The 11,177-nt window shown below is 38.6% G+C and overlaps 4 protein-coding genes across 4 annotated transcripts; 3 read left to right on the top strand and 1 right to left on the bottom strand.

The window, feature by feature from the left end:
* Positions 1 to 479: 479 nt before the first annotated feature.
* Positions 480 to 2,305, top strand: JH06_4151 (hypothetical protein; the record flags this gene model as incomplete). The annotated part of the gene is made up of 4 exons (XM_014670212.1): positions 480 to 545; positions 578 to 712; positions 746 to 1,157; positions 1,188 to 2,305. 4 exons carry the CDS (start codon positions 480 to 482, stop codon positions 2,303 to 2,305), a joined length of 1,731 nt encoding a protein of 576 aa, XP_014525698.1.
* A 303-nt stretch (positions 2,306 to 2,608) lies between these two features.
* Positions 2,609 to 4,204, bottom strand: JH06_4150 (hypothetical protein; the record flags this gene model as incomplete). Its single annotated transcript, XM_014670211.1, has 3 exons — positions 2,609 to 2,737; positions 2,768 to 3,972; positions 4,000 to 4,204. The coding sequence occupies 3 exons, from the start codon at positions 4,202 to 4,204 to the stop codon at positions 2,609 to 2,611; spliced, it is 1,539 nt and encodes a 512-aa protein (XP_014525697.1).
* A 435-nt stretch (positions 4,205 to 4,639) lies between these two features.
* On the top strand, positions 4,640 to 6,890 carry JH06_4149 (hypothetical protein; the record flags this gene model as incomplete). Its single annotated transcript, XM_014670210.1, has 12 exons — positions 4,640 to 5,063; positions 5,092 to 5,186; positions 5,216 to 5,392; positions 5,424 to 5,550; positions 5,581 to 5,856; positions 5,887 to 5,998; positions 6,029 to 6,239; positions 6,270 to 6,320; positions 6,369 to 6,626; positions 6,656 to 6,709; positions 6,741 to 6,849; positions 6,871 to 6,890. The coding sequence occupies 12 exons, from the start codon at positions 4,640 to 4,642 to the stop codon at positions 6,888 to 6,890; spliced, it is 1,914 nt and encodes a 637-aa protein (XP_014525696.1).
* A 2,370-nt stretch (positions 6,891 to 9,260) lies between these two features.
* On the top strand, positions 9,261 to 11,132 carry JH06_4148 (hypothetical protein; the record flags this gene model as incomplete). The annotated part of the gene is made up of 8 exons (XM_014670209.1): positions 9,261 to 9,565; positions 9,598 to 9,682; positions 9,715 to 9,759; positions 9,790 to 10,032; positions 10,064 to 10,210; positions 10,242 to 10,336; positions 10,367 to 10,892; positions 10,923 to 11,132. 8 exons carry the CDS (start codon positions 9,261 to 9,263, stop codon positions 11,130 to 11,132), a joined length of 1,656 nt encoding a protein of 551 aa, XP_014525695.1.
* Between the last annotated feature and the right edge of the window lie 45 nt (positions 11,133 to 11,177).

Below are 11,177 nucleotides of genomic sequence, written 5' to 3'. Positions count from 1 at the left end.
GCTAATTCAATACATTCCTTGATCTATAATGGATTAAATATCAATCAAGTCAGATCTCACCTTGTCTGAGGATTTGTTTCCCACAGTCACCAAATAGCCCTTTGAAGCAAAATTCAGGGCAAGCTGGATACCTTGACTAGTCAGACCATAAATACCAATATCTGAAGACATTTCAGAGAGTTTTTGGAAAGAATTGTCCTTCATTAATGAAACTCCTATGAATGAGGATTGCAGAACTGAAGTGAATCTTTTTGATTTCAAGAATCTATGGAATACAATGGGTCAACAAATGGATAGATGGCAGTTCATAGCAACTAGAGATGAGTAGATGGAGAGACCCATACTGCTGCTATTATAATTGTATCAACACAAACTTTTCATTTTCATAGAAGAATCGAATAATTAAACACTTGCAACAAAGGCGGGGTATACTTTGGCGGGAACTCCTCAAGTTTATAAGAGTCTTCAGAAAGAGTGAGATGGCTAATTTTCTTGCTAAAATACCTAAGACAATGACAACCGCTCCTATGGGTGATGGAACTCGAGTATGGGAACAATGATCAGAGGTGAAGAATAGGACCATTACACTCGACTACGAATAGGAAATCGTCTCATTGGAAAGGATATCATCGATTTTCATATGAAAGGACGGACATTTATTCGTCTCGAAGTCTTAGGAACTTCAGATGCAAGTAAATTTGCCTTTGCAGAGGTAGAAAATGGTCTCAATTCTATCATGGAGTAGGAGAATTGGGCAACAGCAGGAGTTATTCATAAACGGAATGAATGTCAAAGTCAGGCTGGAAGATCCGTTTTCTATCTTCAGCTGACTGATCTAAGAGATAATTATGTGAATGTGTTCCTTCATGGCGAACCTGGACAGTACGCATCTCTTCCGGTCGGTGGACTTGTCTATTTGGTCAATGCGGATGTCATTCAATCCAAAGACGGTTTTCAACGGCTAGCCTTATCAGTTCCTTCTATTCAGCACATCAAACATATTGGAAATGCTCTGGATTATGGTATATGTTCTAGTATCCAGAGAAACGGTCAAAAGTGTAAGAATGCTGTTAACAAAGAAGTGAGTCGATATTGTATGTACCATATTCACAAAACACAGGAAACAATCAATACAATGCGGAGTGAGCTTTGTTCAGGTACATGTTCGTAGATTCTTTCATGTCTAGATATCTTCTCAGTCAATTACAAACCCAATCAGATCTCTGAAGGCCGATTCCAAATTGGGAAGGATTGTGTGGACTGTCGTCCAGGAAAGAATACAACACGATTGGATTTATCAAAGCTGGCAGGTATCGCTCCCACCAAAACACGGACTATTAATGGAGTGGTAACGGGTGGATCGATTGGAGCTCGACTCCAAGCTCAACTCAATGAGATGGAACATCAAAAGAAACTTCAGCAAGACCGTGATTTGTTTCTGAAACGCCAACATTCAATGGAAAGTAAGGAAAATGAATCAACTCCTTTCCTTGGTCGTGGCCTACTTCCTGGGAAGATTCTTCGTCTGGATTCAGATGATGAGAAGGAACAAAAGAGACTGGAGAAGATTCATGCAGTTCGTGCTCGTCTGAATGAGATTAATTCAAATCCAGCGATAAAGGAACTAGAAATGAAACCTTCACCTACTCATGTTCGTGATGTGGAGAGTCCTTCTCCTTCACCATCACCTCTGAAGAACACAAAGATAGAGACTCGTTCTTTTGTGTCTCCATCTACTCCTATCAAAGGTGATATGGAAGAGTCTATTCTCAAGAAATGTATGGAGGCCACAACCAAGTCAGGGAATCCTGTATTTGATGCCTTGATGGAAGCAACCTCAGGAGCAAATCTGGAAGCCACAAAGCAGGAGGTGATGAAGAAACGTGGCGTATATGCAGAGAAAGAACTGAAAGACAGACTCTATATATTACAAGAGCGTCAAGCACAACAAGAACGACGTGAGGAAGCACGAAGAGAAATGATGAGTCTGGAAGTGACATGTTATTGGTGTGCTAATTGCAGACAGTTCGTAGAGAATGGATTAGGACGTGAATATTGTGAAGATCATGGGCATTTCCTAGAGAGACGAGTTGCTACGAAACGGATGTTTGAGTGTATGACGTGTCACACACGAAAAGGATTCATTGATGTGGAAATGCCTCTGTCAAAGTGTAATTGTGGAGGGTGTGTTTGGGCACCATGTACCTTTTATAAGGAGAAGTCGATAAAGGATGAGGAATTAGTAATAATTCCAAAATCCGATCATGTACTCTATGGTTTTGATATCAAACAGAAAGTTGATTAATAGTGTTTGTTAGATATATTTGATTCTAGCTCGTTTCGTCTGTTTAAAGAGGGCAAGAACAGTCTTCACAACCTGATGGTTTTCTAGAATTGAAGAAGATGATAATAACTACTTCCATTACAATGAATCGTTGATACTGCATGAAGACTTTCTCGCATAATTACAAACTGGGTAACTTGGGTAATTAATGGATAATCTACTATGAACACCACATCTAAGACAGACAAGAGAACAGGATATCAACACAGTTGTACAAAGCAAACTCTCCCAAAACGAAGGAAGACAACATAGGCATACCTTCAATCACATATCACTAACAGTATTACCTTCAAATGTAACTTGAAGTGGACCATCAGGTCCTTGCTTCAGACCACTGAGTCCCCAACTACCGCAATTGAATGAAGTAAGAGAAGGAAGCTCTACAGATGATTCCTATTCCTCTTTCTTACTATCAAGAATTACATTATTTACATTCACAAAAGCCTTGCAACCAATCTCCACGGTCTTGAGAGATTTCAACCCCACCAAAGTGAAGTCAGTGGCCCAAAAAAATGAAAACGAGCATACCTCATTAGGTACGACCTCATCAATGGCATTCCCAATCCGTAAAGTTCTTAACGAATCCAATCTATCGAGAGAGAAGATACAGAAAGACGAACAGGTTCCAGGACCAAATTCGATCGAGACCAGTCTCCTACAATTGCAAATCTCACAGGAATTCTTGTCTTTCAGACAGCGTTCTCGATTTGAACGATCATAAGGTTTGTCATTCTGACGATCACAAAATGCAAAACAATCATCACCAATCTTGATACTCTGAAGACGTGCCAAATTATTGAACAAGACATGTTTTACGTTCATAAAACACTTATTTCCAAATTCCACGGTAATGAGTTGTTGAATATCCTTCAAGTCTAACTGAACCATATTCTCTTCATTACACATTCCATTACTTAATTTGATATGATTGACTTGAGTACTAAATGTTTCAATTCCATCCACAATACGAATGAAAGAATGTGATCTCCCATCAAAACTTACATCTTTGTAGTAACCAAGCGTATCAATTTCATGACTCTCAACTAATTCTCCATCTTTCCAGATTCCCTTAAGTTTAGCAACACCATGTTCATAATACACTGTTCCAGGCCCATTCCGTTTCCCATTGACATACGTACCTCGGAATACCAGTATACCATCTTTGAATTCACGTCCTTCACCTTCCCGAGGAAAGCCAAGAGCAATATTATCTCGATATTGACCAAAATACACCAGATGCTCATTCTCATCAAGTTCTTGCATAGTTCCATTCTGAAATCGCTTGAGAATTTGGAGTAATACATTTCCTTCATACAGTCCATAGTGACAAAGAATCCCATTCTCGTATTCAGCTCCATATCCTTCACGTTCATAGAATTCTTCATTAAATCCTCCGCGATACGCAAAGTGGCCCAGATTATTCTTTTCTACCATCATGATGTAATCAGGAGTACACTCAATGTAACATGTAGATATCATGTTGCTATGGTGATACTTTCCTTTGATGGCGATAACGCCATCCTTGAAAATATAGCCATCTCCTTCAACATAATCATTTACAAAAGTGCCTCGAAACTGAATTTCACCATACATATTGTATAGAATTCCTTCTCCATTCTTTGTACCGTCTTTCCATGTACAAATCAAATAATCACCACCATGCTCACCACCATAGTATTCACGTCCTCTCCCACCACTAATTTCTGGATTATCAAATACTACTTCTGTAATCAAATAGGATGTTGGATAACCTAAAGAGATCGTATTATCACCAACTCTGAACACACTAGGATGAAGATTCACATAACTCTCATCATACGTCTCTTCCACTCCATTCGAGTCTAAAGATACCCCGTCCATGTAGTTTTTTGAACCAAACCGGGGTTTCGGCTGTCTTCAAGTTCTGTTCCTTTAGAGGATGTTCAAGAAGAAGAATCGTTCCACTGCACGTAGCACGATCCGAAAGACGGAATCAAGCAGTGAAGATGACTCTCTTCCTCCTCTTCGAAGTGCTATTCCAGTTTCTTCCACTTCTACGAATTCTAGTATTCAGAAGGTATTTTGTGATCATGTTGTTGATATTTATAGGGTTCTGATGGACAGAGTGCTTCCTCAGTACCAATAATCCCAGTTTATTCAAGCAGGAGAAACAGATTACCAATGGTGTGTTTGTATTCTGATTCTGACTTCTAGCAGAAATCAGCGTTCTTTTCTAGCAATAAACCCAAGTACACTACCAAATTGGATCTACACAGAGAATATGATTTATCAAAGACAACAGATGGATTGGAGTCGATGATGGGGACAGAGGAAGTGTTAACAAATGCGGATCTTGAACAAATGAAAGGTAGTAACAATGAGAAAGTGAAGAAATATCCTAGCGAGAATCCTCAGGATGCTTCAGAAGAGTTCATTTCTGTTCCGAAAACTTCTTCATTCCGAGCCTCCTTGCGAAAGCGAAATGCAATGTTGACAAGTGACTCTAGTGATTCTGATGAAAGAGATGCATCTTTAGACGAGGTGCCTGTCTACCCAACTGAGGAGGAAAGTCATCAATTTCAAATCAATACAAAAGATATTACACAAACCCCATTGTGGGAAGCAGATGAGTTGTCTGCAAGTACAAGTGATGACGAAACCAAGTGGGAACAGAGTCTGGTTCGTCGGGCTGCTGCCATGCCTGTTCGGATTTCAACCGTTCATGAATCGATTGCTGCAGGTATGATCATTACTGTCATGTAATCTAGTGGAACCTCCTTCAGAGTTCACTATTGTGTCTCAGGAACATATCATGAATCGTCTGAATGGTGCTCTAAATGACATGCGTGTGAGTTATGATGAAGTAAGGATTGATGGAAAGATCAACAGTAGGATGCACGTACAGTAATGCGTACAGAAAGAGAGGTAGAAGAGATTGACAAGGATGAAGCAAGTGAATATCAGGATAAGAAGGATATGGAAACGCGATATGAGTTTTACCAACAGCAATGTGACTATTTCAGACGATTAAGTGGGTATTTAACAGATAAACGAAAAGAATTGGAAGAAGTGTTTAATGATTCTTGATTGTCATGAATAGTTGTATCGTCAATACTGTGAGATTTGTAAGCAATATAAAGCCCATAATGACATTGTAAATGGTCTCTATATGAATGATGATATCAATTTCTTAACTGAACTCGGTTGCTTTGTTGCTAATGTTGGGGGTTCGTCTGATATGAGTTGATCATGATTAGAAACTCCTTCTATTCCAGAAATCGGTGAAATTCGTCGATTGTCTGGTCGTTTCTTCAAGAGTGAGATCTATTATGATGTGCAAATGACACAGACTCGAAATCAGGATCGATGTACATACATTGATGGACCACAAATTATTCGGGATTCTATTCAAGAATTGAAAGTAGATCAGAAGGAGATGCATGTGATAACAGCAGATGCAGATACCTATCTCAATAATGTTATGTATTATAATTATGATGATGATTCTACATCAATATTTGTTAATGCATTGAGTATGAACTGATCTTTCTTTGAATCTGTAGATGAGATTCGAGAGAAGATTGATAATGTGTTTGATGATCGAGCTTACACATATATGCGATTTGATCGTATCTTAGCACATTTTGAGAATTGGCGTCAGCGGTTTCCTGAAGAGTCTTTCCTTGACTGACTTTTTATTTGTAGTTACGAAAATGCTTATATCTCGTTGTCTATTCATGAATTCCTGACTCCGGTTATTATTCCTTCTCTTCTTCACTTTGATCCTTTGGGCTTACAAGAGATTGAATATGAAGACGAAACCGAACTTGAATTAGGTCGAATCAAACCATCCAGATTCTTCTCTACACTACACGAAATGCCTTGGTTTCAACCACTCAAATCCTATTGTGAGAATGTAGGATTAGAGTAGCAGAATTAGGGATAGACAATCATTTCACGGGATTCTGCCATACTTCCTCGTCTTATTCAGAAATGCGTTATTTCTTTTGTGAATGTTTGAATGAGGTTGAACGATCATATTTAGGATATCATTCTCTTCACATGGAATCCATTCTCAGCTCGAGAGACGGCCAGTCTTCAGAAGCTTCTTACTGAACTTGCTGGATTCTTTACTACAGTTACAGAGGAGTTACGAGCTGTTTATAGCAATGTGTCACAGCGCTTCTCCGAAGCTATGAATAGCTCTATCTATTGTGTATGCTCTCTCTACAGTGAGCAAACAGAAGATATTCAAACAGATGCTCAGGAACTGGTCGAACTGTATTTGACACGTGCGATTCGGGTAGTTTGTCTTCTCTATCTATAACCTAGTTATTAGAAGGAATCAATATGTTGGCTTCGTTTATGCAGTTAGGGACTCCAGCTGTTTGAATTATTGAATTACTATGATGTTTAGCCTTTTATTGACTTCATTGTAACCAAGATTTGTTCCATTCTTGGAGGAATGGCTTCTACTCCTTGCTTAATTCCAAAGTGTAAGTTATTTGCTTCGAAGGTGAGTTATGGTATTTGTTCGTAAATTCTAGGTAAATGGTCTAATACCTGATCAAGTGGAAAATGCCAAACAAATGATAGTAAACTTTCTCTGTTTTGTTTGTTTATGAAACTGAAGTTGTTTCAGGTATTCAAACGAGTACTCTCCTAAAACGATATGAAGTCATTCATCGCATTGCCCTTCTAATTTTTGACTACAAAATCGATCCTCATGAGCAATATGAGAATCAGTGATTCACCTCATCTGATAAAGAAACCTGGGAACATCCATCAGTAACTTATAAGGATTTTTAAACCATTTGCTGCAATTGAATCAAGTAAAATACTCTTCTCACTTGCAATCAAGAATGATACATTAAATACAACTTTTGTTTTTGATACAATAGTCCTAGGAAACAAATCGCTTGTTTAAGACTACATGTGTCAAATAAGGATTAACTGATAGTACCATTATTTTCTTGTTGTAACTGTTCTGAAGATCATCAAGAAAATTAGAACAGTTTTCATGCTTGTAAACGGACTTAGGATGCGCCTTTATAAACCTTCGTTTCTGTTTACCGTATCAGTCTGATACCATTCATTTTGGCTTTAAATCTGTTTATACTGTATTGTTGCAGACTGGGAAGATTATTTAGAGTATTCAGTTTGTTGTGATTCGGGATTATCAGCAGTACAGTGTTGTTGAAAGGAGAAAGACCATTATGGATATCTATCTGAATAGTTATTACCACTTACTGTTCTTTGCTCCTGAAATGTACACTGTTGTTGTATTTGGGTAAGTTAATCCATAGATATAGAGCTCGTGACTAATAATAAATACTCTGTGTCAGGATCCATCTTCGTCTCTGCCTTGATAGAAATCCAGACTATGGATATTTAAATAGATATCTAATGAGACCAAATCTGTTTTCGTACCTGTCGTAGAGAAGAGTCAATCTGTTTTCTCCAACTAGGTGGAATAACGTTATGATACTTACATTATTCTCTTTCTCTTTGTGTTTCTGGACCATTTCTATCAGATAGATAGTCGCTATCTGAAAAGAATTTCGACTCCTTCTACTGATGAAATATCGAGTCCAGTGGTTTCTCAACAAATGGAACTGTTTATAACCCCATATCCGTTGAGTCTTCTGTTGATACATTCCGATTAGCTAGAGATAATGGTATTAATGAATTACCATCTTTCTCTTCCACGATTGATGATACATGTTGTCAGATTTTGGCTTTATCACTTATATCTAGGTTTTCTTCATTAGTATACATAACTGAGAAATTCATTAGGGAAAATGGAAATTCATTAAATGGAAATTTTGGGGAAAATGGAAATTATAACGGATCACACTCTATCTGATACTATTGAATCAGATAATCTCATGCTGACAGAAGTACAGTTACAAGAGATTGCTTTGCGTATTTATGAGTATTCACTTGCCAAACATACTGGCTATTCGTATGAAGATATCATTGCTGTATTGCGACGCAACTGTGAGTACTATCCTCCGTTTCCACCTATCAGTCCATTTCGAAACAATCCACGTACAACCAGACGTCGAATCAATTATCGTGCTGGTGAAAGGGAGACATTAGATATGTTGATTGCAGTAGCCAATTATGAGGCAAAGCAAGACGATTGCAGGTGGGCTAATAGTATCATGGCTGATCTGAATTATGGATATTATCCTACTTGCCCCCGATTCCGACAACGTAAAGAGGATGTGCTTGCTCGTATTCGTCGTACGGATAATCAATTTCGGAGAAAGAGAAGACAAAGACGGACCACTAGGGATGTTAATACTCAGGATAACGGTCAACATGATCCAGATAGAACGTATGTTCCTGTATTGAATGACTTGGTTGCATCATTCTAAGGCAGGAAATCGCATTCCACTTGAGGTCATTGAGACACATGAGACCACTCTAGCAAACGGCGATAGTTCGTTGGTAGTTGTACCCAACCAACAACAAACGAACTATGATCCAAGAAATCTGTTTATTTCAATCTTTGATGAAATGCCTATGTAATTTTTTTTCTAATGAATAACGGGTAGTGAATCCCCTCAGGATGCCATGCTTATGTTTCCCGTTGACAATGATAGTTTAGTAACTGACTATTTGAATGATTGGTATCTTAACACAAGAAATGATAGCATTCATACTGATGATATTTTTCCTCTTTTCCAAGAAGAGAATCAATCTCTGTCCATTACCAGACAATAGAATATCAGTTATAATGTGATTTGCTATTTCTGCCATATTAGTAGTATTTTTGGTGTCCTATGGGCATTTCTGTGTTTGTGTGAATCACACTCTGACAACATGTTTCGTTCATCAAATCCTGCTCATAGCATAAAATACATTCCATAATAGAATGAACGCAAGTTCATAACAAATGTAACAATTACTAATTCTGTAAGCGTTACCCATGATTGACTATTTCTGTATCTTCACAACAACAGGACTCATTTTATGGTCTAAATCATTCTGTGAACTCACTGGTAATCCTGTGAACAAGATGGTGAAGGAAATGATCCTTGCTGAACGATCCAATGAAAAGCAGTTCACAGATGGTCCCTATATGTTGAAATGGACACTTAGTAATGATCTGGGTCTTGTATTCGTTGTTGTCTATCAACGCATTCTGCAATTGATGTACACTGATGATCTCCTTGCATCGGTGAAGCGAGCTTTCACTGCAACTTTTGAGGATCGGTTTCCTATAGAAACTATGTATATCTTTCTCTGTAGTTGTTAATTACAAGATCGGAATTCGATTTTGATGACCAGTTTACCCAGATCCTCGATGCTGCTGAATCTGTTTCTCAGCGAGTGAAAAAACCGACTCTTGTGGAATTTTGTAGAATTGGATTGATCAATAGTTTAAGGGCAGTAATCTCAATCGCTTGAAGAGAGAATCAACAGAAGTACTTCAGAATAAAGGAGCTGATTTCTAGAATATTGCAACAGATTCTCTTGCTAGTGAAGAGCCTGTTTCGAGTGACACAGAATCGCGTGATGAAGATGCTCCCCATTCTGTTCCTAAGTATATCAAGCGAAAGGGGAACAAGAAAGGAGCATCCGAAAAGAAGCAGAAGAAGAGTAAATTCCTTGTGACAGAAGATGATCAGCTGGATATGAGTTCTCTTGATAGAAGTGTTGGAGGGGAAGCAGTGACATCAGATGTTGTTGAGAACTTTGTATATGTATTTTGATGATTATAAAAACTAGAATGAGTCGGAAATGGATCGACAAGAAGAAACAACGACTTCGAGTTGGGGATTAGGCAAGTTAGGCGGATTCTTCAAACGCCTTACTGGAGAAACTCCCATCACGGAAGATGAATTGACTCCTGTTGTTGATTCACTGAAGAAGAAGGTTGATACATCGGAACGGAGCTGACGCGTAGTTGGTAGAGAAGAATGTGGCAACAGAGATTGCAGAGGCCATTTGTGGTAATGTGAAAGAAAAACTCCTTGGTAAGAAGCTTGGCGGTTTCACTCGGTATTGGATAAATGTGAGAATGATTGTAAGAGTGACAACAGTGGTTCGTGATGCTCTCGAAGAGAGTATTGAGTCAATTTTAACTACTAAATCCTCAATTGATATTCTGCGTCGAGTTCAGGAGTATAAACAACAGAATAAGACATTTAGTATTGTCTTCTGTGGAGTTAATGGTGTGGGTAAGTCCACCTCCTTGTCGAAGGTTGCTTATTACTTTAAGAGCAAGGGTTTGCGTGTTTTGCTTGCTGCCTGTGATACATATCGTTCGGGTGCTGTGGAACAGTTGCGTGTTCATGTAGATCGTCTGGGTTTGGATCTCTTTGAGCGTGGCTATACGAAGGATCCATCCGATGTCGCTTTCAATGCATTGAAGTATGCCAATGACAATGGTTTTGATGTGTGTCTCATCGATACTGCAGGACGAATGCAAAATAATGAAGGGTTGATGCGCAATCTTGTGAAACTAGTCAATGTGAACAATCCAGATCTGATTCTATTTGTTGGCGAAGCCTTGGTTGGTAACGATGGTGTGGACCAGTTGAAGGAATTCAACCGAGTAAGGGATTCTTGTTGTAATGTGAGGTAGGCTTTGCATGATTTATCGGATCTCCCAGAACCGAGAACAGTGGATGGTATTGTACTTACCAAGTTTGATACTATCGATGATAAGGTGGGTGCTGCATTGTCAATGGTATATTGTACCGGAAAACCAATTGTATTTGTGGGTACTGGACAGAAATACACCAATTTGAAGCGCTTGAATGTGAAGGATGTAGTAAATCTCTTATTGAATTGATCTGGGTATTCATTTCTTTCTTCTACATCAAAAAACAAAACAAAA

The sequence above is a fragment of the Blastocystis sp. subtype 4 genome (genome assembly GCF_000743755.1).
Source record: "Blastocystis sp. subtype 4 strain WR1 chromosome Unknown seqid_0311, whole genome shotgun sequence".
Lineage (NCBI taxonomy): Eukaryota > Bigyra > Opalinata > Blastocystidae > Blastocystis > Blastocystis sp. subtype 4.
Note: the sequence above shows the minus strand (reverse complement) of the source record. Positions and strands in the feature narration are given on the sequence as shown.